This window comes from Pectinophora gossypiella, chromosome 6, assembly GCF_024362695.1.
Source record: "Pectinophora gossypiella chromosome 6, ilPecGoss1.1, whole genome shotgun sequence".
NCBI classification, from domain to species: domain Eukaryota; kingdom Metazoa; phylum Arthropoda; class Insecta; order Lepidoptera; family Gelechiidae; genus Pectinophora; species Pectinophora gossypiella.
This window is the reverse complement of record NC_065409.1, coordinates 2,939,139-2,964,924: the sequence shown is the minus strand read 5'-3', so window position 1 is coordinate 2,964,924 and position 25,786 is coordinate 2,939,139. Positions and strand designations below refer to the sequence as shown.

At 36.4% G+C, this 25,786-nt stretch overlaps 1 protein-coding gene across 4 annotated transcripts in view; it reads right to left on the bottom strand.

Annotated features, from left to right (window-relative positions):
* Positions 1–25,786, bottom strand: part of LOC126367294 (uncharacterized) — a 537,003-nt gene that overhangs the window by 36,167 nt on the left and 475,050 nt on the right. For all 4 annotated transcript variants that reach the window (XM_050010741.1, XM_050010740.1, XM_050010743.1 and 1 more), the window contains exon 5: positions 5,339–5,429. In XM_050010741.1, coding sequence (XP_049866698.1) covers positions 5,339–5,429 — 91 coding nt within the window. The remainder of the gene's footprint in view (positions 1–5,338; positions 5,430–25,786) is intronic.

The following is a 25,786-nucleotide window of genomic DNA, read 5'->3' as shown; positions in this document are numbered from 1 at the left end:
GAGTTAAGTATGTATTTTTTTCTAACGGATACCTAACTAATGCATGGTTAAAATTAATTGATGAATCCAAGACCACTATGTCGCTATTTAATTGAATCAAAATTATTTATAACTTACACTTTAATTTTCATATTTCTGATTCAAAAATACTTATTATAATTTCTATTTAAGTAGTAGACTATTTTTCGATATTTTTTATGGTCGATTTGTGATGCGTAAAAGCGACTGTTCTAAACCAAGAAAAAAAAAATAAGCACAACAACACATCGTTCTTCATCTGTCCATCTCTAACGGTACTTATATTGTGTTGTGAGCAATAATAGGCTAATTTACAACCTAGTCAAATGAGATACTTTTTACGAAACGTCAAAATGAAAGTTTTCTTTGGAATTTGTTTGAAAATACTGTCCTGTGACGTCATGAATAAAAGCGGTCAAACGTCGTACTCATTGTTACTTAATTCATAAATAAAATTCGAAAATAAGTCGAAAAGTAAAATGAGCTTGATTTTTGATCATCTCAGATTGGCTTCTGTTTCTAGATTAGCATTTTATAATTTATCTTTGACCCGTTCAAATACCTTATTGCAACTGAATTGAAGAAACGTCACTCCAATTGCCAAGTCCTTCCAAAGTACATCATCTACCCTCCAAGGATCATACTACCCTGGTGGCGCGGTGGTTCTTTGAGGGTTTAAGTCCAAAGAGGGGTCGCAGTGTTTTTGCGTAATTAGTGGACGGGGTCCGGCTATAAGCGGGGTTTTGGTACTTGTGTGCTAACTGGTACATAGACTGAGGTACTTATATTAATCAAGTAAGTAAGTGATAAGTTTAGGGCGACCTCTAAAGAATATTTGTATACCTAGTAAACTATTTTTAAAGGGTCGATTACGTGATTAAATGTTAAATAAAACAATTGAAATTCAAATTCAAAAATATCTTTATTCAGTAGGTAACATAGTTACACTTTGAATCGTCAATTTTATATAACGAACGTCTCATCCGACTAAAACTACTGCAGCTTCTCACAACCTGTATAGCCGGGGAAAAGAAGCTGCAAGAAAAACCTCGGCACAGGGACCTAGACGTTCTTTAAAATAAATAAAAATAAACATAATATATTGGTATACAATTGAGTAATTTAGCTGCCTAATATCAGTTCTCAGACAGTTAATCCCATGCATTCATATCTTCTAAATAATACTACCTTTATAATAACCTTTTTTGTAAAGTTTTTGTTTAACTATTGTCTTAAAACAATTGGGTCGTGTACTAGGTTCAAGATAAATTATGAAATTCTGATTACTAAATATTTTTTTGAACATAAAGAAAAAGACTTGTGGTGTTGTGGCTTAACATAACATAAGCTCACGACTTATCCCAATTAGGGTAGTCAGAGGCACATACACGCACACACACACACACACACACACACACAAACACGCGCGCGCGCACGCACACATACACATACACTTACAAGCATTTATAGATTTGATATTTTCTTTTTAAGAAATATTTTATGATTTAGTCTAACAATTTAAAAAAAAAACTTTATTTTTTTATATTTTGTTATTTTTTCTTGACCATGACTTTTTGGGGGTGGAGGCCTGGAGTCCTAAAACACAGGGTATCCTAGTTTAGGCTCCAGCCTCTACAAATATTGTATTTTTGTATGTATTTATGTATCCATGTGTTTTATTATTTGTAGAGGAAATAAAGATTTTACTTTACTTTACATCCATCGCAAGATGAACTAAGTAAAAACAGCTCACCGAACTTTCTGTTAGACTAACGTGATAACTGGTGAGCATATGGTGGCTAAACATTTTAATATTAAATTCGTATTTCGATTTACGAGAACTTTTAACAACAGAATTTAAGTCTTTAACATAATGTAATGTTAGGTAGAATATTCGAGAGTATAATAAAACTCTTGAAGACGACTGACGTCACAAGACGAGAAGATATTAAAAGTGGGGCCCACACAATAGAGATCCCGGGAAGGTATCATGAATACTTTTACAAGTCAGTCAAAAACGTGCATCTGCGTATTTTAAAGTGAGGTTCCGTAGAGATATTACTTGTATCTATTTCTTTTCTTCTTCTATTGTGTGGGTTGTGGGTGGAGTACCAACCTCATCAACCCTAGTGTCCTGACACTACTGGGCCTTTGGCGGCTCACTAACTGGGACCAACGCTTTAACGTGCCTTCTGAAGCACGGATCATCTTACTTTCGGACAATCAGGTGATCAAACTAGGGACTAAACTAGGGATCAAACTAGGGGAAACTAGGGATTTTTGTGGTATGTCCCCACCGGGGATCGAACCCAGGACCTATCTATTAAACATAACAGACTTGATGTGGGAGATTTTAGGACTTCGTATTGTAGGAGGATATATTTGGCTTCTGGGTACTTGTGGCTTCCCATCCTATCAACCGGAGGGGGTATGGAGCATACTCCACCACGCTGCTCCAATGCGGGTTGGTTGGTTGAGTCTTTCAGCTTCGTATTAAAATTAAAAATCATACGGTGCAGTATGAAAATACCGATTTATGGTACCCGCATAACTGACAACTAGAACCATGGCATCCACAGACCAAGGAACCCTGAAGAGTGTGCGGAAATGGAAAAATCAAAATTCGCGTCCTCCATTCAGATTTCAGATTTGCTGATAAGTATGACAGTGGGGGAGGCACAATGAGTGACTGTCCGAGGGTACAAGTACATGATATACAAGCAGTACAGTCATGAGCAACATAATGTACCCACTTTAAGACTCTGCCGTACTAACACATTTGACATTTAGTGAGACTTACAGTTCAATTTGTCAAAAAAGTTAATGTGACATGGTACCAAAGTGTATACATATTAATGCTCGTGACCGTACCTCAGCTACGTAGGTTAGGTTATGTATCAATTTGGAAAAAAGTTACGTATTTCTAAAATAACGTCTAATATGTACTTAAGGTAAAAAAAGATATTTGTTGAGAACTTAAGATGTCTGTTTGGCCGAGAGTTGATGAATGTAATTAATTACTTACACAATGTGATCAAGGTGTGAGGTGTGGGTACATAGTAACACATGTAACAGAGTAGTAATAGCAAGCATTCTTTTTTATTCAAGGAATACATTTCATACATTTTTCGCCATAACTATAAGGGCTTGTTTTACGATTTTCTGATGACTAAGTGTTAGTGTGCGTATTATATTATCTGCCTCGGATATCGTCGGTTATCAACAAATTGTAAAACCATTTTTCACTTATAAATAGCTCTTTAGCAATTTTTCAGCTTTCCTCCTAATATTTTCCAAGACTAAGACGTATTTCAGAGTCAAGTATAATTTCCCTGTTGTGAAACAAACATGCTATCATACTGCTTCAGCAAATATACTATGATACATACTTGTACCTGCTGAATATTTCACTGTTACTTTTAGGTGATATTTGCTTCCGTAAGCAGGCTGTTTACATTCTATCGCGGGCCGGGGAAGTATATTTGATGGTCTGAAGTTTTACCTTGTTGAGTGTAGTAATTGAATTTTATGTCAATGGAAAACGCTTGATTTTCGCGTGGACACTTGTTGGTTGTACACTTGTTTATTTATTTTAATATCTTGTTTCATAAACTAAATTTCGAATCTAAGATTAAGTTTTATTTGGCATGTACACAAAAGGACTAACTAGCTAATTGCCGTACTTGTTTTCTATTCGAGTTTCATTAGTAAATTAAAAGTGCTACTCACACAAAGAGCTTACTATAGCGTTAAGGAGTTCATTGATGAATGAATAGTAAAGTTTTTCATAATTCATATTAACTACTTATTGTTATTTTAATTTATTTGTATGGATACACAAAATATTTTGAATTAAGTATAGAATTGAAATTGTTTATTAGGAAATGATAATGACGTTCAACTAAAATTAATGTCAATGATGTATGATAAATACAAATAAATATATGAATATGAACATAAATCAAATCAAAACAAATTATTTATGAAACAAAAAATGTCTCTTAAATTGATTTTTCAATGTTTTGCCAAATATTTACCTCTATCACAAATAGGTATCACGGATTCACGGTGCCTACGATGAATCACTTTGAAACCAATAGTAACGGACGGACAAACATGCAAACGTCAACAGGAAGTGAAGTAGACCCTTCGCAACAACAATAAAGGGCTGAAACTTAGTCATATAGGCCCCTACTGCCAGGGACAGACAAAGACCTAACGCTTAATGAAATATTTTGAATATTTCCGTTTGATTCCAAACGGTCGGCCACCAGAATATTCCGACCTAAGAAACAATAGGCAAATACATTAGAGCAAGGCTCCGTGAACATTGGTTTTGTAAAATGATACGCAAGTACTCTGTGAATTTTTAATTCAACAGCTTACAGAATATTTGGGCAGCAATTTGCGACTTAATATTGTATGAGCAACGAAGGTTTTTCGCTGAAACTTTTTTATGAGTTTCTTCAATAGCGAATTTTAGGGATAAAAAAAGTTTGCCACAGAATAGGGTGCTGCGGGAAGGATGATTTAATTGTTTTCCTTATTCTGTCGCCGTCATCTGAATTTGGTGTGGGCTTTAAGACGTTTGTCTTCAGACAACTTTAAAAGTTCTTGCTTCAAATGAAATAACTGTGAAGATATTAAACTTAAACTGGAAGAAACTTAAATACTACTTAGATAGTTTTTACGTATACAATAGGCGGATCATCTTACTTCTTGCACAATCAGGTAAAATCAGTCTGTATAATGTCCAAACCAAACTAGGGATCACAAAGTGATTTTTGTGATATGTCCCCACCGGGATTCGAACCCGGGACCTCCGGATCGTGAGCCCAACGCTTAACCACTGGACCACGGAGGCCGTTAACCAAAATTAAAAGATATCGATCAATTAATTTTAATCCGCGTAAAAATTGAGACCAGAATTTTTTTACCAGGTTTGAAACTAGCATGTCTATTGCAAGGTTTTGTTAACGCTAAAGGCGCTGACATGGTTTCCAATATAATCTCTTAAGGTCGAGATTTCTAGACGCAACAGTAAAACAATAGGGTTTGCATTATAGAAGGATATTTGGTCTTATGGCAACGATATACGTTTTCTAGAATTAATTCTTTCAAATATTCTTCCTCTCAGACGACGCCCTGAGCCGAGGTTCGCGCCCAACTGGGCACCCTCATACCTGTTGTCTTAAATTTTGTACCGGGTGGGAGCCCTCAGCGCTTTCCATTGTCCAGCCAAGTAGTTAATGCCATCTGCGGCAAATCTACAATAAGTCACGTCAAAAAAAAAGTTTTCAGTTGTATGGCTGGTACTGACCTCCAGGGCGGAAGACAAGGAAGCCTTCTCCTGCTTCAAGGTCTCCACGCGGGTCTTGTACTGCAGCAGCGACCGGACTGTCTCCTCCATCCTGAAACAAGGAGATATCATACATAAATACTACTTTCGTTAAGTACATTAATATTAGTGTAAGATCTAGAAGGACGTACATTGACCAAATTGGAGATGTCCTTAGAAAAGGTTAAGACAATCAACTCTAAACCGACGTGCGTGTATGAAACGATTGATGAATGTGAAGGAAGCAAGAGAAGTGTGTCAGGATCGAAGCAAATGGAAGTCTATAGCCTCTGCTCACCCCGGTGGGAATAGGCGTGAGTTTATTCATGTATGTATTAATATTAATATATTCCGCTGCTAAAGTGGAGGTCAGATCTAGGAGTCAATAAAATACTAGTTGCAGTCAGACTTGGTATTGAAGAGTTAGTGACATCGTTACGTAAACTTTGGGGGATGATTCGGACCACGATGCCGAGTTGATATCAAGTGGAATCTCCTGTCGGAAAATTCATGAAAATGTAAGTTTTCTTTTTTAAATATTTCCAGCCCCATATTGTGATTTAAAAAAAAATACAAATTATTCAATTTAAATCGAACATGTGTATGAGAATACGTTTACGTACGTGCGAATATTTGCGTCCCATATTGTTCGACGCAGCAAATCTCAAGGTTTAAATATATATTTCCGACAAGAATAACATCTACCATCGTTTATGCAATCAAGTAGACTAGAGGTTCTGATTTTGTTTCGTTATACCCGACCACGGAGGGTATATATTTCAATATGTATATTATTGAAGTAACTAGAATTTTGGCACACCAACAGTGGCTGCGAGTCATAACTCCATCCATATATTGTCCATAGACAAGTAGCGAAAGACGATTTGTCACAATCACTTTTTTAAAATTCACTTTGCTCTCAAATTATCTATTTCCGAGACCTCCCAAGAGCGTCTCCGTCGCGTAATAAACTTGTGGATGCACCACTTCATCCGCGTCGTTCATCATAACTTGGACATACCCGCCTCCTAGCTCTAATGTAAGTTGAGCCATCAGTTAGCCGCTAGTGAAGCGTGCACTGAATGCACATGAATTCCAGGACACTCTCAGGCAATTTCAGGTGATTTTGTAAATTATTTTCGAGGGATTGTTACAAGTTTCACTTTTTAAGCTATTAGACGCTAGACAGGTATTCATTTTTCGGAGTGGAAAATAACAGGTTCTCTATCGATTGGCTTTTTCGTTGTTAATCCCTATTATGTATCATTTAGGCACAAAAAACTTGGGTGATAGTAAAGCCGACAGTCGAAATTCAAATGTTCTATCTAGAAACAAAATGTCGCTATTTGACATTTCCGAACGTTGCGCATTTAATTTTATATGCGTAAATGTCAAATTGCAATATTGCTTTTTAGGTTATTTGCTTCAAATTGGCCTTTTAGACCCCACAGCATGTGTTAATTATTACAGCCTTTATTATGTACAAGTGTCATAAAATAAGCAAATAAATACTATTGGTTCATTTAAAAGTATCCTACACATAACACCCCGCGTTCTGTTGAAATCGTAGCTCTATTCATAGACATAAACACATGTAAGTAATTGCCCATCGTGGAACATAAATACATACAAACCACCCCTCGTAATTTGAGGGGCGCATACTTAGCCTGACAAAAAACAGAAGGTTTTTTATCATACAAAAGTTTATTCGCATTTTTTAAAACATTTCATTAAATATAAGCTCTACCTTACATAGTATATTCTGCTACTCAAGGATTAAAGCGCGGGATTCATCAACTTTAAATCATAAAGCCGACTTTTATTTTTCGTAGTCAATCCTAAGACAAAGGCAAGGGCATTGTAGTATGGTGCCATTATTCCTCTGACTCCGACAAACAAAGGCATCTTCAGCGCACTTCATTACGCGATGGATCAAACTCACCAACTGAGTAATCTCTGGAAGGATATTTGCATACTCTGTGCTCGGGGTTGCCATCTTAAGAAAATACATTTATTAATGTCACCTGGAGGCAGTACGGCGGTGACATCTTTGCTTATTTTTTTTAATAGATTATAACGGCAGTGAAATTTTGCCCATAAACAACAGCCGTATCTACTGGCACTCACTACATTAGAACAAAAATTACACTTTTATTAGGTATGTCCTGGTATGTCCATATGTCGCCGTGCTGTCGTTTTTTAACGAAACAGCTACTGTCATAACAGCGCCGGAATGTGTTAAAGTTTAAAATAATTGCCGATACAAAAATGCAAAACATATATAAGAATACAAAACCACATGACATGCCAGAAAATACAAGATAATGAATGATACTAGGTATTTTAGGTCTCTGAACCCAAAAAAAAAGTAAATACGTAGGTACCTGAAAAATCTATAACTCGCAAAATAATTCTCATTTTGTCAACCCTGCTATTGTTAGAATAAGACGGGACTGTCATTCATCAGGCTAGAAAGAGACAACCGAAGGAAACGCACTCGACGCCTTCGCCACTTCATTAGCGCGCGACTTTCCATTCGCGGCTTTTGGCGCGCTACCTGTCATTTGACAGTTCATTCATATTTCGAAGCTTCGTTTAGAAGTTCTAAATATGACTTGTTTTGACTTCGTTCCAATTCCAAATATGATTGGCAGTGACGGGTTCTAATTTCTAAACGTTTTAAATATGCTTTTCTTGTTAAATGCTAATGAGTGACTTTCGAGGCTACGTTTACCAAAAACAATATAGATGACATTGTACAGCTTTAACGTGATAATTACCTATTTTCTCATTTACTCGGGTACGTTCCAATTCAAAATACAATGTAATAGAAAAAAACATTATGAAAATAATAATTGTTACTTGATATTTGGATCATTGATGATGTATAGAATTATATTGCTACCTATATTGCTTCTCTTTATTTTGATCAGAATAATAATGGGTGGAAAATGTAATTGTGCCTCGGTGTAATAAAAAGGGTCATCATTTTTACCCAAAAACAAAGATAAATTCGGGGTTCGATGGACTGTCAATTTTAATTGACAAGCTTAATTTAACGACTGTTATATAAACAGTAAAACATTGACCAATCAAAATTGTATAATTATGTAGAATCAAATTGGGGTAATTAAGTTACCTAGCTAAAACTCGATACATTCTAAATGCCCCGGAAAATTAATCAAGCGGAGTACTTGTAATTTTAATTCTTAATTTACCAGGGTTGTATCGTGTTTTGCACAAGAGACTGCACCAGCTTAAAAGATAATTCTTAGGAAACCCAGTAGCGAATCATTTCTCCCTCTTTTAATTATTAAAACGCCGAGATTATGGTATTAGAGACGTAATGGGATATTTGAGTGCTCTAAATATTAAGTAAATGTTTTCCTCAATAATAACAAAAATCCACCCTTAACCGTAAGACAACTTTGTGGTATAACTGTGGATACGCAGATAATTTCAGTTGAATAAGAATTATGTCTTAAAGAAAGTTGTGGGTAGCGTATAAAAACATTTATTTATCACGAATGGATTTTTATAATTCATAATTATTTACTTACTTTTTCGGTTCTATTTTTTTATATTCTATGCATCCCATTGGTAAAAAAAAACTTTATAATTTGGAGGATGAACAGAGCACACTCCACCATACTGTTTCACTACAGGTTGATGTCGAAATATGAAGCGCCGAGACAATTTAGAAAAAAAAAAAACTATCACACTATAGTCATCAGCGTTTCCCATTTGTCCGGCCAAGTAGTTAATGCCATTTGTGGCAAATCCACAATAAGCTTTGTCAAAAAAAGAATCAAAACAAAAAACATTGATACAGTTTTAACCAGAAATGTGTAAAGACTCAATTCCCGGGGTCAGCGGCCATGTTGTCCCCGGAACATTGGCACCTCCTGATTGATAGCACTCCATCGATCACCTGCCCAGCCCGGGGAAACGATGAAGACAGTTTTGGAAGTTATTCGCTACCTGTGTATTGATCGTGTGATGTAGCATTTTGATGTAAACATAGTGCTAGGGCTCAGAGTCTTTTTATTCGCTAATCGAGGAAGACAGAATAAAGAAAAAAGTTTTTTTTTTATTATTAGAAAACATTATTAGAGTCTAGGCTGTGTCACATTGTCCTCTAATTTGAGAAAATGTTTTTTTTGACGTGACTTATTGTAGATTTGCCGCAAATGGCATTAACTAGTTGGCATGAAAAGAAATGAAAATACTACTACTTACTTTGAGTCTAGGCTAGTAAAATATTTTTGTCTCAAAAATCTAAATTAAACTGGACTGTTGAAGAATAGAAGCAGTAAGTGACATCTGAAGCAAATATTAAAAAATGTATTTTTTAATATTTTTTTATGTTGTACTTCGCACGGGCTTGTTTAGGTTAGGTAAGCGAATCCCGTAAAAACTACGAGAAAGCATAGAGTTTTCGGTTTAGTTTGGATAATAAACTGAACAACACGCAAACCAATGAATTTCGAATTTGTTATCGAATTTATGTTTGGATTTATTACTTATTATCATGTGCTCAGCGGTCAAGGAGAACATCGTGACCAAAGCCACTTATTCGAGATAGTGTTTTCCTATGTGACCTAACCTGTAATTGGACTGGTTTCCCTTCGGGTTGGGTGGGCAGACTGGCAGTCGCTTCTGTAAAAACCGGACCTGTCAAATCTTCAGGTTAGGTAAGCGGACCCCTCGAAAATGGAGTAACGCTGGGGAGTTGATATTGATAAGCAGAATTATAGACTAGATGGCACAATCCAAGTTAGATATCTCAGTTTCCAACCAAAACTGTGATTTTCGCGATTATGTTTAGCACTTGAAATAAAACATTACCTGAGCAGGTAATTTTCAGTTGAGAGTAAACCGTATTTTGAGCAAATTCGTCTCTATCATACGGCTAGGCAGCATTTCGCAAACATGGAATCTTTATAAACGGCCGAACGGGTTCATTCTTTGAAAAGAACGAATGAATGGAACTTTTTCAATAACTCTGAATAGAGTTGGCACGGAACGTTACACAGACATTTTTTATTATTCGTTTTTTCAATATTCAGCCCGATTCAACTTTTGATTAGAATACAGATATTCCAATTGAATATGAAAAGATTTTAATATTCCGAATTCGAAATTTTAATTTCTAAACGAAATGAAGAATAAGTATTTTTTTATCTTTTTCAATCAATTTAGATTTGGAATACTGATTATGGCCAAAGATTCAACAATAAACTTGGATTGATAATAATTTGACTTTAGAATAAGTAAATTAAAAACCAACGACTTTCTTTACTGGATAGCCGAAAAAGGTTTCGAAAAATATGCAATCAAAAAATTACCGGGCCGTAAACAACAAATTAACTCGCATTAATATCTCCGAAAAACCGGGTGGAATTTCGCGAATTTCCCGGGTGGAAAATCAAGGAATCGGGTTGGTGATTGCTGGGGTCGATCACCCGAACTTTCGTCCGGTAGTATTACTGTATAATTTAATGTTTTGTTTTTTCCTAGGGAGTTGTGCGGGTATGTTTTTTTACTGCGCGCAGTCACGGCAAGCTATCGACCGCGCCCGGTGCTACTTTTGTTTCTATTTTGATGTATAGGCCAAATTAGATTAGCTTGTTTTGGGCGCGTTGCATTTGCATTAAGCCTGGTCAGTCATTGTTGTTTGGACAGGTGGAAATGTTTCAGTATATTTTACGTTCTAACGTAGCTAGCCCGATAAGTAAATGTTTTAAGCTAGGAACGAATAGAAGAAAAGAGAATGTTCATGCCTGTATTATCGCGAACTCATACGGTCGTGAATTCACTTTAGTACTACGTCACATTAACTTTTTTGGCAAATTGAATTGTACGTCTAGTTAAATGTCAAATATGTTGAGTCAACGAGACTTCGATTTCTGTCAATTAATTAAAATCAAGGTTTTGTTAACAAAAATCATATCCAAATGTATTGTTTCAAAAACGCGCTTAGGTGGTTTTCACTATTACACGACGATATGTTTGCATTTATGGTTTTGAACCATAGGCTATTTGAGAACTTATTCAAATGTGATACTTTTCTCGAAACGTCAAAACTAAAATTATCTATGGATTTTTTATGGAAATACAGGCCTGTGACGTCATTAGTAAAAGCAGTAAAAGTCGTACTTATTTTTATTTAATTCATAACTAAATTTCGAAAAAAAGTTGAAAAGAAACATGACATTGATTTTTAATCATGTTGCCAGGCTTCTAAATAGAATTCGAATTTCAAATTCGAATCTTGAAATATAGAGTTGCATTTTAAAATTTAATATTCGACCCAGTCAAATACCCTATTATGCGATTCAGGTAATACTGGTAATATTTATTATGCTAACAGGTGTCCTGGCTAGATCCATATAAGACCTAGCTTAAGCTATCGATAGCACTATGACAAACGATTTTGCTTATAGAAGCTAATCATATCACGATCAGATTCAATCCGCATTAGCTTAAGCCGGGATGCAGGTGCATATTGGTTACAGTCAAGCCGGTTCGCAACAAGCCGAGGTTTAGGGTTGGCTTGGTCTCACGTATGGTTAATTTCGTGCAAGTGAAAAGCTGTTAGCGGGTGTCTGAAAAAACATCTATTGAATTTGTATGCGAAGAACATTATAAAAATAAAAAAAAATATTTCCACAAAAAGCCATTTTACAACAATTTTAAATTACAGTTGATGGTAGGGCTGGCAGAGGAAGACCCTTACATTGACCAAATTGGAGATGTCCTTAGAAAAGGTTTAGTACGATCTACTCTGAACTGACGTGCGTGTATGAAGTGATTGATGAATGTGGCGGAAGCAAGAGAAGTGTGTCAGGATCGAAGCAAATGGAATTCTATAGTCTCTGCTTACCCCGGTGGGAAATAGGCGTGAGTTTATGTATGTATGCATGTCTAAAATACAAAATAAGTAAGGTACATCATCATCACTAATTTAAGAGCCACGCTCTTGTCGATGTAGCATTCTCCATGCTACTTTTAACACGTTAACAGTCCGGTGTACCGTATGTGGCACACGGGGAGCGGTTCCGCCGAGTTCGTGTACCCTATGAGGTACACGAGACCAGTGCAGCTTTATGGGCTGTCAAATCACGGACTCGTAAAATTTGTTGATATTTTCATAAAGGACTTGTAGCCAAAGACCTTATAAATAGAAAAAGTCAAAAACATGTCACATTGAATAACAAACGAAAGCCAAAAAATATAATATCTCATTTGGACATATGGCATGTTTTGAAACGCTTGTATGGGGACTGTTAACGTGTTAAGGGAAAATTAGGGCAGCGATTTCCCTCTTGCCTTCCGCCTAAGTAAGGTACAAATTCCAAAAAAAAAAGTTTCAGCTGATGTACTCAAACCTGTAGTACTATTGGCGTCAGCTACCATCTTAGTGTGTACAATCATTCATAAATACACACAACAACATTTCCACTGCCATATACTGATATACTGTCCGAGTGACGTCATCAATAAAAACGGTCAACCATCACACTCATTGTTACTTAATCCGTAATTAAAATTCGAAAATAAGTCAAAAAGAAAATTCTAATTGATTTTTGTCCATCTTAGACTGCTTTCTATTTCTTGATAAGCATTTTATAATTTTATATCTTTGAACTAGTGATATACCATTTAAAAATGTTGTATTTTTTGCTTGTTATATTGGAGTTTTTTTAATAATAAAATGTTAACCTAACCCTAAAAACAACATTTTTAAATATAAAGATTTGAGTGCGTTTGACCACGATTCAGCCTGGTTTCAAGCAGCAATGTGGTCGAACCTAACCCTAAAAACATCATTTTTTAAAAATAAAAGATTTGACTGCGTTTGACCACGATCCCGCCTGGTTATAAGCAGCGATGTGGTCGAAGGTGGAGCACGCAAACGCAAGTAGTGCCTATTCACTCTTGCCTTGAAAATCCAGAAATCCCTCTCCTAACTCAGACAGCAGATAATGTATGGACACAGGTTTTAATAGAGAAGATTTACGATGCTCATCTGGGCAAGGGGTGAGCGCGCCTGTAATTTGTCGCCGGCCAGTGTTGCTAGCGGGAATAAATAAAAATAGCCATTCTATTTGTTTAGTGAATAACCCTGTCGGGCTTTAGAGGGGTCTAATATGACAAATAAAATGATGATATATATTTTTAAGAGTTAAAATTTTCGCAGACATTTTTGGTACCTATCAATAGGATATTTTGTGTTTAATAACTACCTTAAATATATTAAGCATACGTGGCCGCTTCCGTGGTCTAATGGTTGGATGTTGTGCTCACGATTCGGAGGTCCCGGGTTCGAATCCCGGTGGGGACAAATCACAAAAATCACATTGTGATCCTCTAATTTGGGTAGGACAATTCAGGCTGATCACCTGATTGTCCAAAAATAAGATGATCCGTGCTTCGGAAGGCACGTTAAGCCATTGGTGCCGGTAGGTACGTAGACGTTACATGATTCACGTCAGGGGCCTTTGGCGGCTCAATAATAACCCTGTCACCAGGGTTGATGAAGTTGGTAATCCACCTCACAATCCACACGATAGAAGAAAATTAAGTATATGTGGTTGTTCAAGGTTGTGTTTTAGATTTTGTGGAAACAATGACAAATAATCATTCTTCTTCTCTCGTGTGGGTTGTGAGGTCATTGACCTACCTCATCAGCAGTTAGGGTTTATTTATTTATTTATAAAGTACAACCACATTACATACATAAAAAACCATTTTTATATTTAGAAGTTTACGGTATTGTGACTAATGTATAGATAGATAGATAGATAGATAAAATACTTTATTGAGCACAATGGACACAAAATACAGAGATAAGGACAACATAATATATACAGAAAAGCACAAAAAACAAACAAGCAAGCATAATGACAATTACGGCGTACATAATTTTATACAATTAAAGGTTACTAGCATTGCATAATAAATTGCATAACAGAGTGCCCTTACTTTGAATGTTATAAGCACAATGCTTCTTTTGTCATACCCAGAGTTACTTCAAAAAAATATCTTGTCGTCTTCTCTGTCAAGCCCAAAAGACTAATTATATAATTTGTATATAAATATTTACAAAACCATATTTTTTATAACTGCATAAGCAAACTTTTTCAAACATCCGGAATCAAAAATAGAGGTCTTTTTTACTTTTTTTCACAGATAATAAACTGAGCCAAGTAAACGGTGGCTTTTTAATCATATTTCGACACCGTCCAATCAGCGTTCGCCGGCGAACATCGTAAAGGAGCTAATAAATTCGCTGCTTATAAAAAACAGGATAATATATCACGCGCCTGAAATGCCTATAAACACCTCCGCGGTGTATTATTTTATACTCTGTGCTATACCTTGTTAGGTAGAGTCGAGAAGATCGATATCAAACGTAGCTAATGCAATGCTTTTCATCTTAAGCATTGATAAGTGTACTTCTTCTTCTATCGTGTGGGTTGTGAGGTGGAGTACCAACCTCATCAACCCTGGTGTCAGGGTTACTATTGAGCCGCCAAAGGCCCCTGACATGGCTCATGTAACGACTACTTACTTACATCAGTAAGTAGTAACCGGGACCAACGGCTTCACCTGCCTTCCGAAGCATGGATCATCTTACTTTCGGACAATCAGGTGATCAGCCTGTAATGTCCTAACCAAACTAGGGACCACAAAGTATTTTTTGTGATATGTCCCCACCGGAAATCGAACCGAGGACCTCCGGATCATGAGCCCAACGGTCAACCACTGGACCACGGAGGTCGTTGAAAGTACTGTTCATTTTACGATTTGCTAAAGCCCTTATTACACTACCCAATCTACCAGGCTTCGGATAATCATTTATGACCAAACATGAATTCGAAAACAAATTCGACAATATCGTTGGTTTAGGCCTGGGGGGTTAAAATGGCCACATCGAAGCAATTCATCTAAGAAAGCAATATTGCAATTTGACATTTGCGCATATAAAAGTAAGTGCGCAAAGCAAACAACTGTCAAATAGCATAGAATTGCTTCGATGTGGCCATTTTAACTCCCCTGTACTGGATTCGAACCTGCGACCTCAAAGTGAGAAACAAGCGTTCTATCAACTGGGCTACCACGGCTCTCAATCTGATCATTATTATCCAGACTATATACCTAATCATGTTCTACCAACAAAACCTTCCATCATTTACACGTCTCTAAGCAACGACCGACGGCGCAGTATAGTACAGGAGTCGATACATTTTTAATGACATTAGCGAAGTAGGCCGGAGCGCACCTGTGCTCGGACTATGTCGTTTAGAATGTTCGACAGAGTAACGTCGTTACTTAGCACAGCATATTGTATTTTGTAGGGGATTTAGTAAGCCGTGTGGTAGCTCAGTTAGTAGAACGCTTGCCTCTCACTTTGAGGTCGCAGGATCGAATCCAGCACAGGCCTAAACCAAAGATTGCCGAATCTGTCTTAAAATGATTATAACGTGCTCAGCGGTGAAGGAAAATATCGTGAGGAAACCCACATTCCCGAGAAATGCATTTTCGGAGGTATGTGACCTAACTTGTGTTGGGCTGGTTTTCCCTTCGCGGGTTGGAAGGTCAGAAAGGCAGTCGCTTCTGTACAAAACCGGACCTGTCAAATCTTCAGATTAGGTAAGCGGACCCTGTGAAAAACTGGATAATTTCGAAAAATATTGGTGTGAGCACGTGCTGGATTTAAACTTGCGACCTATCAGTTGAATCCACAACAATCCCTTATCACTATTTCTTATCCTAACATAACAGTGATACCCGATGGAGACATTGACAAAATCACTTTGTGAGACTGTCCTTTGTTTGTCATGGACTTTGCAGGCTTGAATCACTTGATCGTCCGAAAAAGTAAGGTGATTCCGTGCTTCCGGGGGCACGTTAAGTTGGTTCCGACTGTTAGTCGTATAAAAACCTCCACCAACCTCCAATGGAGCAGCGTGGTAGAGAATGCTCTACACCGCCTTCCCCCTTCCGGTTGATTGAGGGGACGCCTGTGCCCAGCAGTGGGACATATATAGGCTGTTTATGATTCAAGTTATTTCTTAAAGCCTACAAGCTGGTCACGAGAAGGCTCTTTTATTATACTTCTCAGGGTCGTACCATTGCATCCCGAGGTCTGAAAAGAAAACCAAGTCAAGGCCACACGAGTTTTTAACGGTCGAGACCTTGAGGGCTAAAGGTCAGTTATGTAACCTCGTACGAGGTATCTAGGCATTGAGGGTAATGAATGTGTGGCGTGTTCGTAGATTATATGAAAGGGGTTTAATAGTCTACATGAAAACAGTTCATCAAAAGCAATTATTGCTGTTTGACATTTGTTGCATAAACTTTTTAAATGTGCAAGCAGACTACAATTAGTAGAAAAAACTCATCCCACATGTGTATCTAAATTTATAACAAATTACCTGATGAATTTAAATATTGACTGCAATATTGCCTCTTTATAAGTTTAGAACCGCATTAATGACGTGGCTACCCGATAAATGTTTTTATAGTGTAAAGGAATTTATGAATCTTAAAACACACTAAAGGAGAATGGGCGAATCTGGTCCAAGAACCTCCACTGATGAGACTTATATGTACTTAATGAAAGCTTATGCTTTCCATATGAATCTGGCAAAGTTTTATCAGATTCTGTCCCGGGGTTCTTTTTTTACGGCCATGTTTGTCCTGGCTAAAAATGTGATAAAATACAGTGGTAGCTAAAATCGGCTCAAGATTTGTTGCTGGATAACTAAGTCTACATAAATAAGTATGTATCATATTGTATATCATTTTAAAGAGGATCTTTTCCAGTTTGAACATTTGAATCTTGTGTGTTAGTGAGACTATGATATTGCTACTGTAACTGCTAGTATATTGTACCTAAATTTATACACAATAATATCTTATCATATCTAAATCTTATCTCACTTAGACTGCCCTCAAGATCATGCTCAAGTCCCTGTTTTTATATAAGAACTGTCACGTTGACATGATCTTGAGGGCAGTCTCGAAGATTAGTTTACTTTTATATACGCTTATGTCAAATTGCAATATTGCATTGGGCTTTACTTGGCTGGGCAAATGGGAAGCGCTGAGGGCTCTTATCCGGTACAAAATCTAAGAGAGCAGACATGGTGTAGCGAACTTCGGCTCAGAGCGTCGTTTAGCATTTTTTCTACTAACCATAACAATTTGAAGGGGATAAAACTAAAAATGTAATAGTATGAAACACTTATCCGTTACGTCAGTACCCGCGTCGAGTCAGCAGCGTGGAGGATGGTGAGGGCAAACTCCACTGCACTGGGTGTGTGGGGTAAGCGGGGGCGGATGGGAAATGTATCTTTATTGACAAATAGCCAGAATCTAACATAACAGAGCATCACGTCTGCACCCAAAGAAGTCTGTAGAAGTGTGTCAGGATCGAAGAAAATGGAATTCGACTGTATCTATTTACCCCGGTGGGAAATAGGCGTGAGATTGTGTATGTATGCACGTTTGCGTACCCGAAGTAGGCAGATAGACGTGTATAGTATACAAATCCACCTCGCCAGATATGAAAATTCAGTCCCATCAATTTATGTTCCATCTAATAAATAGGGGGCGAGATATCTTGGAAATCAAGTAAAACATCAGAATCAGAATCAAATCAGCTTCGGAAGGCACGTTAAGCCGTTGGTCCCGGTTACTATTTACTTACTGATGTAAGTGAGTAATCGTTACATGAGCCATGTCAGGGGCCGTTGGCGGCTTAATAATAACCCTAACACCAGGGTTGATGTAGTTGGTAATTCGCCTCACAACCCACACGATAGAAGAAGAATTTATTTATCTATGATCCAAACATTAATGTACACTCATAAAGTCTTATTCAGTGGTTTAATTCAAATTCAAATTCAGCCACCAGGATAGATGACCATAGCTTTCATTTCGGACTCTTCATTGCTTCGAAGGGCACGTTAATTCATCGATCCTGATGATAATAACCGCCAAGATGCTTGACGACTATTAAAATGAATGATGCGCCAAATACCTCCACTATTACAGTTTTAAAAGACATCAATTTGAACTCTCATACTTCTTAAACCTTAGACCACAGCCTAAAAAAAGAGCATACCCCACATTGGCAAGCACATGGCGTTAAAAGCGTCCTTAGAAGCGAGCCCTCTCACCCGACTATTGTTCCACGGCTTTTACGGCTCCGCTTTAAAACTATAAAATGGCTTAAGCTACTTTTTAAAAGTTTTACACAAAGTTTTGAAGGTTCATTCCACTGTAATTTACCTATGACGATTCATCATCATCACAAAATTTAAGAGCCACGCTCTTGTCGGTGTAGCGTTCTCTATTCTTGTCTATCAAACTCCAATTCTTTCACCTCCTTATAAGACACGACGTTCGCCTTCTCTTTAATCTGTTCCATGTAAGCTCTTCTTGGTCTTCCCCTTCCTCTGTTTCCTTGTAGCTTCCCTTCTATGATGTTTTTAATAAATTCGTCGTGTCTTATTAAGTGTCCAATCATCTTGCCTCTTCTGTTCTCAATAACTCTCAATATTTGCCTCTTTTCCCTTACTAGCACTTTCTCATTAGTAACCCTTTTAGTCCAACTTATTCTTTCCATCCTCCTCCAACACCACATTTCAAAAGTCTCGAGTCTCTCTCTGTCTTTCTGAGTCAGCGTCCATGTTTCAAATCCATAGACGATTCATTGCACTATTATTATTGTGAGCCGTTGGTCCCGGTTACTACTTACTGATGTAAGTATGTAGTCGTTACATGAGTCATGTCAGGGGCCTATGGCGGCTCAATACCGCCTCATCAACCCTGACACCAAGGTTGATGAGGCTGGTATTCCACCTCACAAGTATTGCTTTTTTAGATGAATTGTTACGATGTGGCCTTTTTAAACCCCCTGTGATTCATTCGGTCAAATATATAAAAGAAATAATAATTGGTAAGTACACTGGAACGAAAGTATAAATAAATATATAAAAAGTTTATAGACTTATACTTAACAACTAACCCGTTCAAGTATAACTTCTTTTATACAAGATCGAATAAAACGAACGTTTATCTCCAACTTGAAGCCTTTATCTAGACTTGCCAAGGAGCTCAACCAAGTGAGAAGTCCAACTAATACAGACACCTGACATTTCCACTTGTCTTCATATTTTCAATAGTTCTTTTAAAGAGGCATTCAACGTAGAGGTCTAGACAAGCTGGTAGATATTTTACTGTTCAATTAAAAGGGGTACAATGACGGTTTATACCCACGTCTGGGATGGATTATTCAGTAATTGCTTTGGAAAATATTTCAGGCGTTAATGTGTTTTTGTTTACTTAAAAAGTATAGACTTCAGGTAAAACTTACGCTGGCAAATCCGATCATTGTGTTTATACTAATACCAACCTTCAAAGGCCCTTGACATAGCTCATGAAACTATTAGTTATTACTGTTTTTTTTTTGACGTGACTTATTGTAGATTTGCCGCGGATGGCATTAACTACTTGGCCTGACAAATGGCTCTCACCCGGTACAACGTTTAAGACAACAGGCCTGAGGGTGCCCAGTTGGGCGCGTATCTCGGCTCAGGGCGTCGTCTGAGAGGAAGAATATTTGAAAGGATTAATCGACCCTAGCGGGTCGATAGCGATAAGCGCTGAATGAGGGAAAGTTATTACAGTAGTACTAGCTGGGACATACGGATAGTATAAGAGTAACAATTCTACTTATATGTCCCCGCCCCGGACCAATTCGTATAGGGCGCGCACCTCACCCCCTCTGGGTCTTACTTTGGTCTTAAATGACCATAAGCCGCTAAGTAGTAAGAGGACGAGCAATGTCTCGCTCGCACTTACGCTAATAGAATAGTTTCCAGCTAGTCATATCAGTTACATTTTACTAAACGTCAAAACACGAAATTACTACGGAATTTGTATGTAAAAGCACACTGTGGCGTCATAGAAAAATATAAATAATCGGACTTTTAAAATAAAAATAAAAATATGGGACTTATATAATTTTTTTCTCCATTCAATAAATAAATTCTATTGAAAAAAGAAAATGTTTTTTGTTAGTTTTATTTTCAAATTTAATTTAAATTTAAGATCTGTATTTATTTTCAAATTAACTTATATATTACTTATAATTCATTTATAAATTAATAAATATTTTTATTCAATAGGTAACATAGTTACACTTTGAATCGTTAATTTTTACATAACGAACGTCTCATCCGCGTAAAACTACTGCAGCTGAAAACTATTTAGAAATCAGAATTTCATAATTTATCTTTGACTTGGGATACTACGCAATGAGATTTTTGTACGGAGTGCCTATTAAAACACGTTACAATAGCCAAAACTAAAATTAATAGCTAAAACATCAATCACAAACTTACCGAACAGTAACGGAATCCTACCTGAAGCGATTAGTTCCATCTGCTCTCCTACCGGTAGTAACTAATGTCCGAAATACCCAGAATAGCCGGAATAGCGCAAATAGTCGAAATAGCCACTATTAGTCCGGTAATGGCTCCTGTAATAGTCGGCGAAATAGCCGATCTATGAAATCGTGGCTAATTTCGCCGGATCTGATGGAAATCCCGATTGGTGTCATAATTTTCTTGGTAATGACTTTTGGAATATATAGTTAATTATGTAGGTATAATAACATAATAATTGGTAGATGGTGCAATTCTAATGATATATTGTGGCACTCCCTCAATGTCGGAGTGTCACAATATCTTGCTGAGCTGACGTCCCTTTTTAGAGATAAGGTTTAAACCTTATTTTGTTCACTATTCTATTCTATGTACCTACCTACTTATTCCTAAAATAAATGATTTTCTTTCTTCTTTCTTTCTTTCTATTACATAATGAATGACACAGTACGGAAATAGGGGTTAATTTTATTTTCTTACGATATTTTTTCTATTGTGATGTACCAACATATGGGACTCAATATTATAATAATCTGATAAAAATAGATTAAGACTCGTTTTTTTTTCATATTTTCTATACATAGAATAAATAAGTGCGTAAGTAGTAGTATCTCTTATTTATGTATTTGTACACAATAGAACAGAGAAAGAATCATACAAAGAAAACAGACAGTACAGGTAAGCTTATCTCCAAGAAATATATTTCTATCAGCTGACCTACGTGACAAGGACACATGAAGTGCTCTTCTTCTTCTAATGCTATTATACTCTGCTCTGATGTATGACTTGAACAACAGATTAAGTAAGTAGTACAAAATAACGAAATATTTGAATTTTAAATCATTACCGAATCGAAGTTTTCTCTATTTATCTAAACGTAACATTTAATGCTAAAATACTCAATTTTCCGGTATTGATAAATTCTAAAATAGCACCTAAACACAAGGTTGCACTAAGCACTGGCCCCGAATCCTGCAGACACCTCCTAATTTTATTTTAGTTTATACCTGTCATGTTCTTATCCGCCGAAAAGGAAAGGAACGGATGTTTGAAAATTGTTAATTTTAAGAAGTATGAGTAAATGAATGAATAACCCGTTAAATAGGTATCTCGCTGGTATGCAAACCTTTGACGTGTATGTTAGACTGTCAACTTAATTATGTCCGGTTATTGGCCAATGTAATTTTTATAGGGTTGTTTTATATTTGTGTTTAAAATTAGCGAATGTTCCATAAATTTTATGCTTGTCGATTACCCGTCCCTTTCCTTTTTGGCGGATAAGAAAATACCAGGTATAACTCAATACAAAATTAGATGGCGTCTGCAGGAATTAGCACCATTATCCGGGTAAGTATAAACATTTAGTGCTGAAATACCCGGGTCTATATCCGGCAAGGCATACCCAGGGCCGAGATATTTCCATAAACGCCTGTGAGTTATGGCCTCTCGAGCTAAGGTCAGCTGATTTATATTCCCCGATTCAATATACTGAAGGCTAGGAAATGAAACGTTCTGTTTATAAACGAAACTGATAGGTCTATCTCTTTCTGTAATGTTTCACTTAATGGAGAGCTTAGAGAGAGTGACAGGGATGTAATAAGTTACATACATATACCTGTTAGTGACATTGTAACGAATACTAAAGGGGATACAGACCATGATTCTGAGTTAATATAAGGTGCAATTTTCCGCCGTAAAATTAATGTTTTTTTTTAGTTTGTTTAAGTTATTTTCCATGCGATACTTTTGCGATGGAAAATTCCATTTGATATCAACTCAGAATCATCCCTCAAAGTTTTCGTTACGATGTCACTAACTCCCTATATAAACTAACATCATCCTATTTACCACCGGGGTAGCAGATACCACAGATCATATAATAGACTAGTTCCCAACTAGTCAAATCAGTTACTGGTTACTAAACGTCAAAACACGAAATTAATATGGAATTTGTATGAAAAAACACACTGTGACGTCATAGAAAAACGTGATAAAAGTCGGACTCATTGTTACGCTTTTCTTGATTAAAATACATAAATAAGTTAAATAGAAAATAAAATGTTTTTCGTTAGTTTTAGATCTGTCTTTATTTAGTAATCAGAAGTAATTAGAAACTTAAAACTCGCTTTTCGATTCGTGACCACAAATGTCATCGGAATAAACATTTGAATCAAAAGGTTTATTTCTTTTATAAATAAAGGCAATTTCTTTTTATTAGCACGCATTACGAAGGCATTATTAGCGATTAGAGCGACCTTGTCACGAAAAACTTATAAACAGATGTAAATACCCCCTAATTACAATATGTGTGGTCAGGCAATCGTGTTGACGTATTAACTGTATTAGCTTCTAGAAACGGCCTCTGTGGTCCAGTGGTTGAGCATTAGGCCTAAGATGCGTAGATCCCGCGCTCGAACCTCGCGAAAACATATCACAAAAATCACTTTATGATCCCTAGATTGATTAGAACATTACAGGCTAATCACACGATTGTCCGAAATAAGATGATCCGGTCAGATCATGATAAGCACATGGTCCCAGTTACTACTTACTGATGTGAGTACGTAGTCGTTTGGTTTTTATAAAACTTTATAGTATTAAAAATAACTTAAAAACTTTTAAATTATTCTTAAAAACTTTAAAGTAATTTTAAAAACTTTTAAGTTATTTTTAATTATGGCATATATTTTCAAGGAAAGTAATAACTATTGCTTTTACAATTTCCATTATTTCACCCAGATTTCTAATTACATAGAAATAAAGCTTTGAAACGTGTAATCTCAAAGGCGCGATTAGGAGCAGGGTAACAGAAATAAGCAGGTAAGCACACGTACGTAGTATGACGCCGTAATCGTTGTTGGAGTGTTTTGGAGTGCTGGAGTGAACTTTGATCGTTTGGAGTTTAATTCTTCGTTTTGTCTCGCCTTTGTAACGACATCATTGCGCCGTGCGCGACTTATTAAATTTTGGGACCTGTGCTAGGGACGGATTAAGGGAATATGTAGAATTAATGAGCAAAAAATCTGGTGTATGCCATAACTAATTAATTATACATCATGCATAACACATAACATCATCTCTGACGTGTATAGTATATAACCCAATCCTCGCCAGCTAAGTTTAGTAATATGAGTCGAGCGTGTTGCCAACCACGCACAATGAACTTGTAACTTGAAGCAGATTATGATGTACCATTCGGTGACAGAATAGAAATTACTTAGTAGTTAGTAGACATCAGCAGGCCTAATACGCTATATAAGCGCGACGCGATTCGACGCGTTGAAAAATAAGGTCCATGGTACACGCGATACGATTTCTCAAGATATTATCGTTGTATATTGCCAAGAAAAGGAAAAAAAAACAGATACCTATTTTCATAAACGACGAATGAATTGATAGTTTTTAAAACAATTTGTGTGAATTTGTGTGACATATTTTTCATATTCAATTGCGAGCAAGTCGATGCGTGAAGGAACCTGTACCTTATCACTCAAATTTGACATCCCGCGCTTTGACATTTACTCGTTCTACTGTTTTTTTAATCTCAGCCCAACACGGAACCTTTTTTGCCATACAAAATGTCTAAATTCATACCTGTCCCTCATGTCGCGTCGACGCCTAATATGTTTTATTGCCGAGTTATTAGAAGGAATTAAAATAAAGACGCCATCTTGGAAAGTTCTAGAAGGATTTTACTAATGCACCTTAATAAGACGCTGGAGTTTTACTAAATTCCGGTTAAAAGGACTTTGACTAAATTCCGGTTACAGGGAGTTTCACTAAATGCCGGTTAAAAAGTTTTAGCTACATTTGCCTTCTAAATTTGTCTCTTAGAGAATGTACATGTGCATATATGATGATAATGAGTGAAGCGATTAACTCTTAATTGAAGGCTTGCTGTTTGACGATCTCATTATCTTGCTATTGGGAAAGAAAGAGGGTGTTTTATGTAAATGACTTTGTAAATTAAATCATTAGTAGGAGTATTGCACGTGCGTACATTAGGATAAGATTTAAAGAGGGTATTGCTCTTGAGACGCTAGTAAGATTTTTTTTGATTTGTCTTATTGTGGACCTGTTGCGTCTTACCTCTGTTTGATGATCATTTCTACCGTAAAAGGCATTCACTACTTGGCCGGATAAATGTACAACTCTTATGTTGGTCAACATCTTTTGTACAGTATTACCAGTACATTAGTTAAGCTATTACTTTATTGTATTGTAAATATTAAGAGAAAATAATATATATTTGATTTAACTAAATACAATGTTAATAAAATATATAACATAGTCAAATTAAAAAACCTACACTACAATACGTCAAAATACACACACACACATAAAATCCATATCAGGAAACCGAACCCCGCCCGATAGATTATTTGAATAGAGTTTTAGTTTTTTTTTTTAAACAAGGTCATTTTAAAAAGTAAAGTTGTGCTTTTGTTGTAATGAGACGTTACACACAGATGTTTTTGTTTTTTTTTTCTACACAAATAAGGGTGCTTACTTCAATGGGGGACTTTCTAGGCCACGTTCCCCAAAAATAATATAGATGGCGTTGTACAGATTTAACGCGATAACTACCTATTTTCTCATTACTCGGGTACATAATTATTCAGAAATACAATGCAATGGCAGAAGCATGTATAAAAATATCTCGCTACCTATATTGCTATGGGTGGAAGTTGTAATTGTGCCTGGGTGTAATAAAAAGGGTCATCATTTATACCCAAAAACAACGATAAAAGATGCATATATGTCTGTTATCTATAAAATTAGAAGGTTAAACGAAGGAAAATCTTTATTTATTATCTTTATTATTTTATTTTTATTTTTTTTTCTTTTGGCAGCGCCATCTATATTGTTTTTGAGGAACGTTGCCAGGAAAGTACCTCATTGAAAAAAAAACTGAAAATTCTGTGTATTTTATATAAAAAGAAAACCATAAAATGTCTGCAGTATT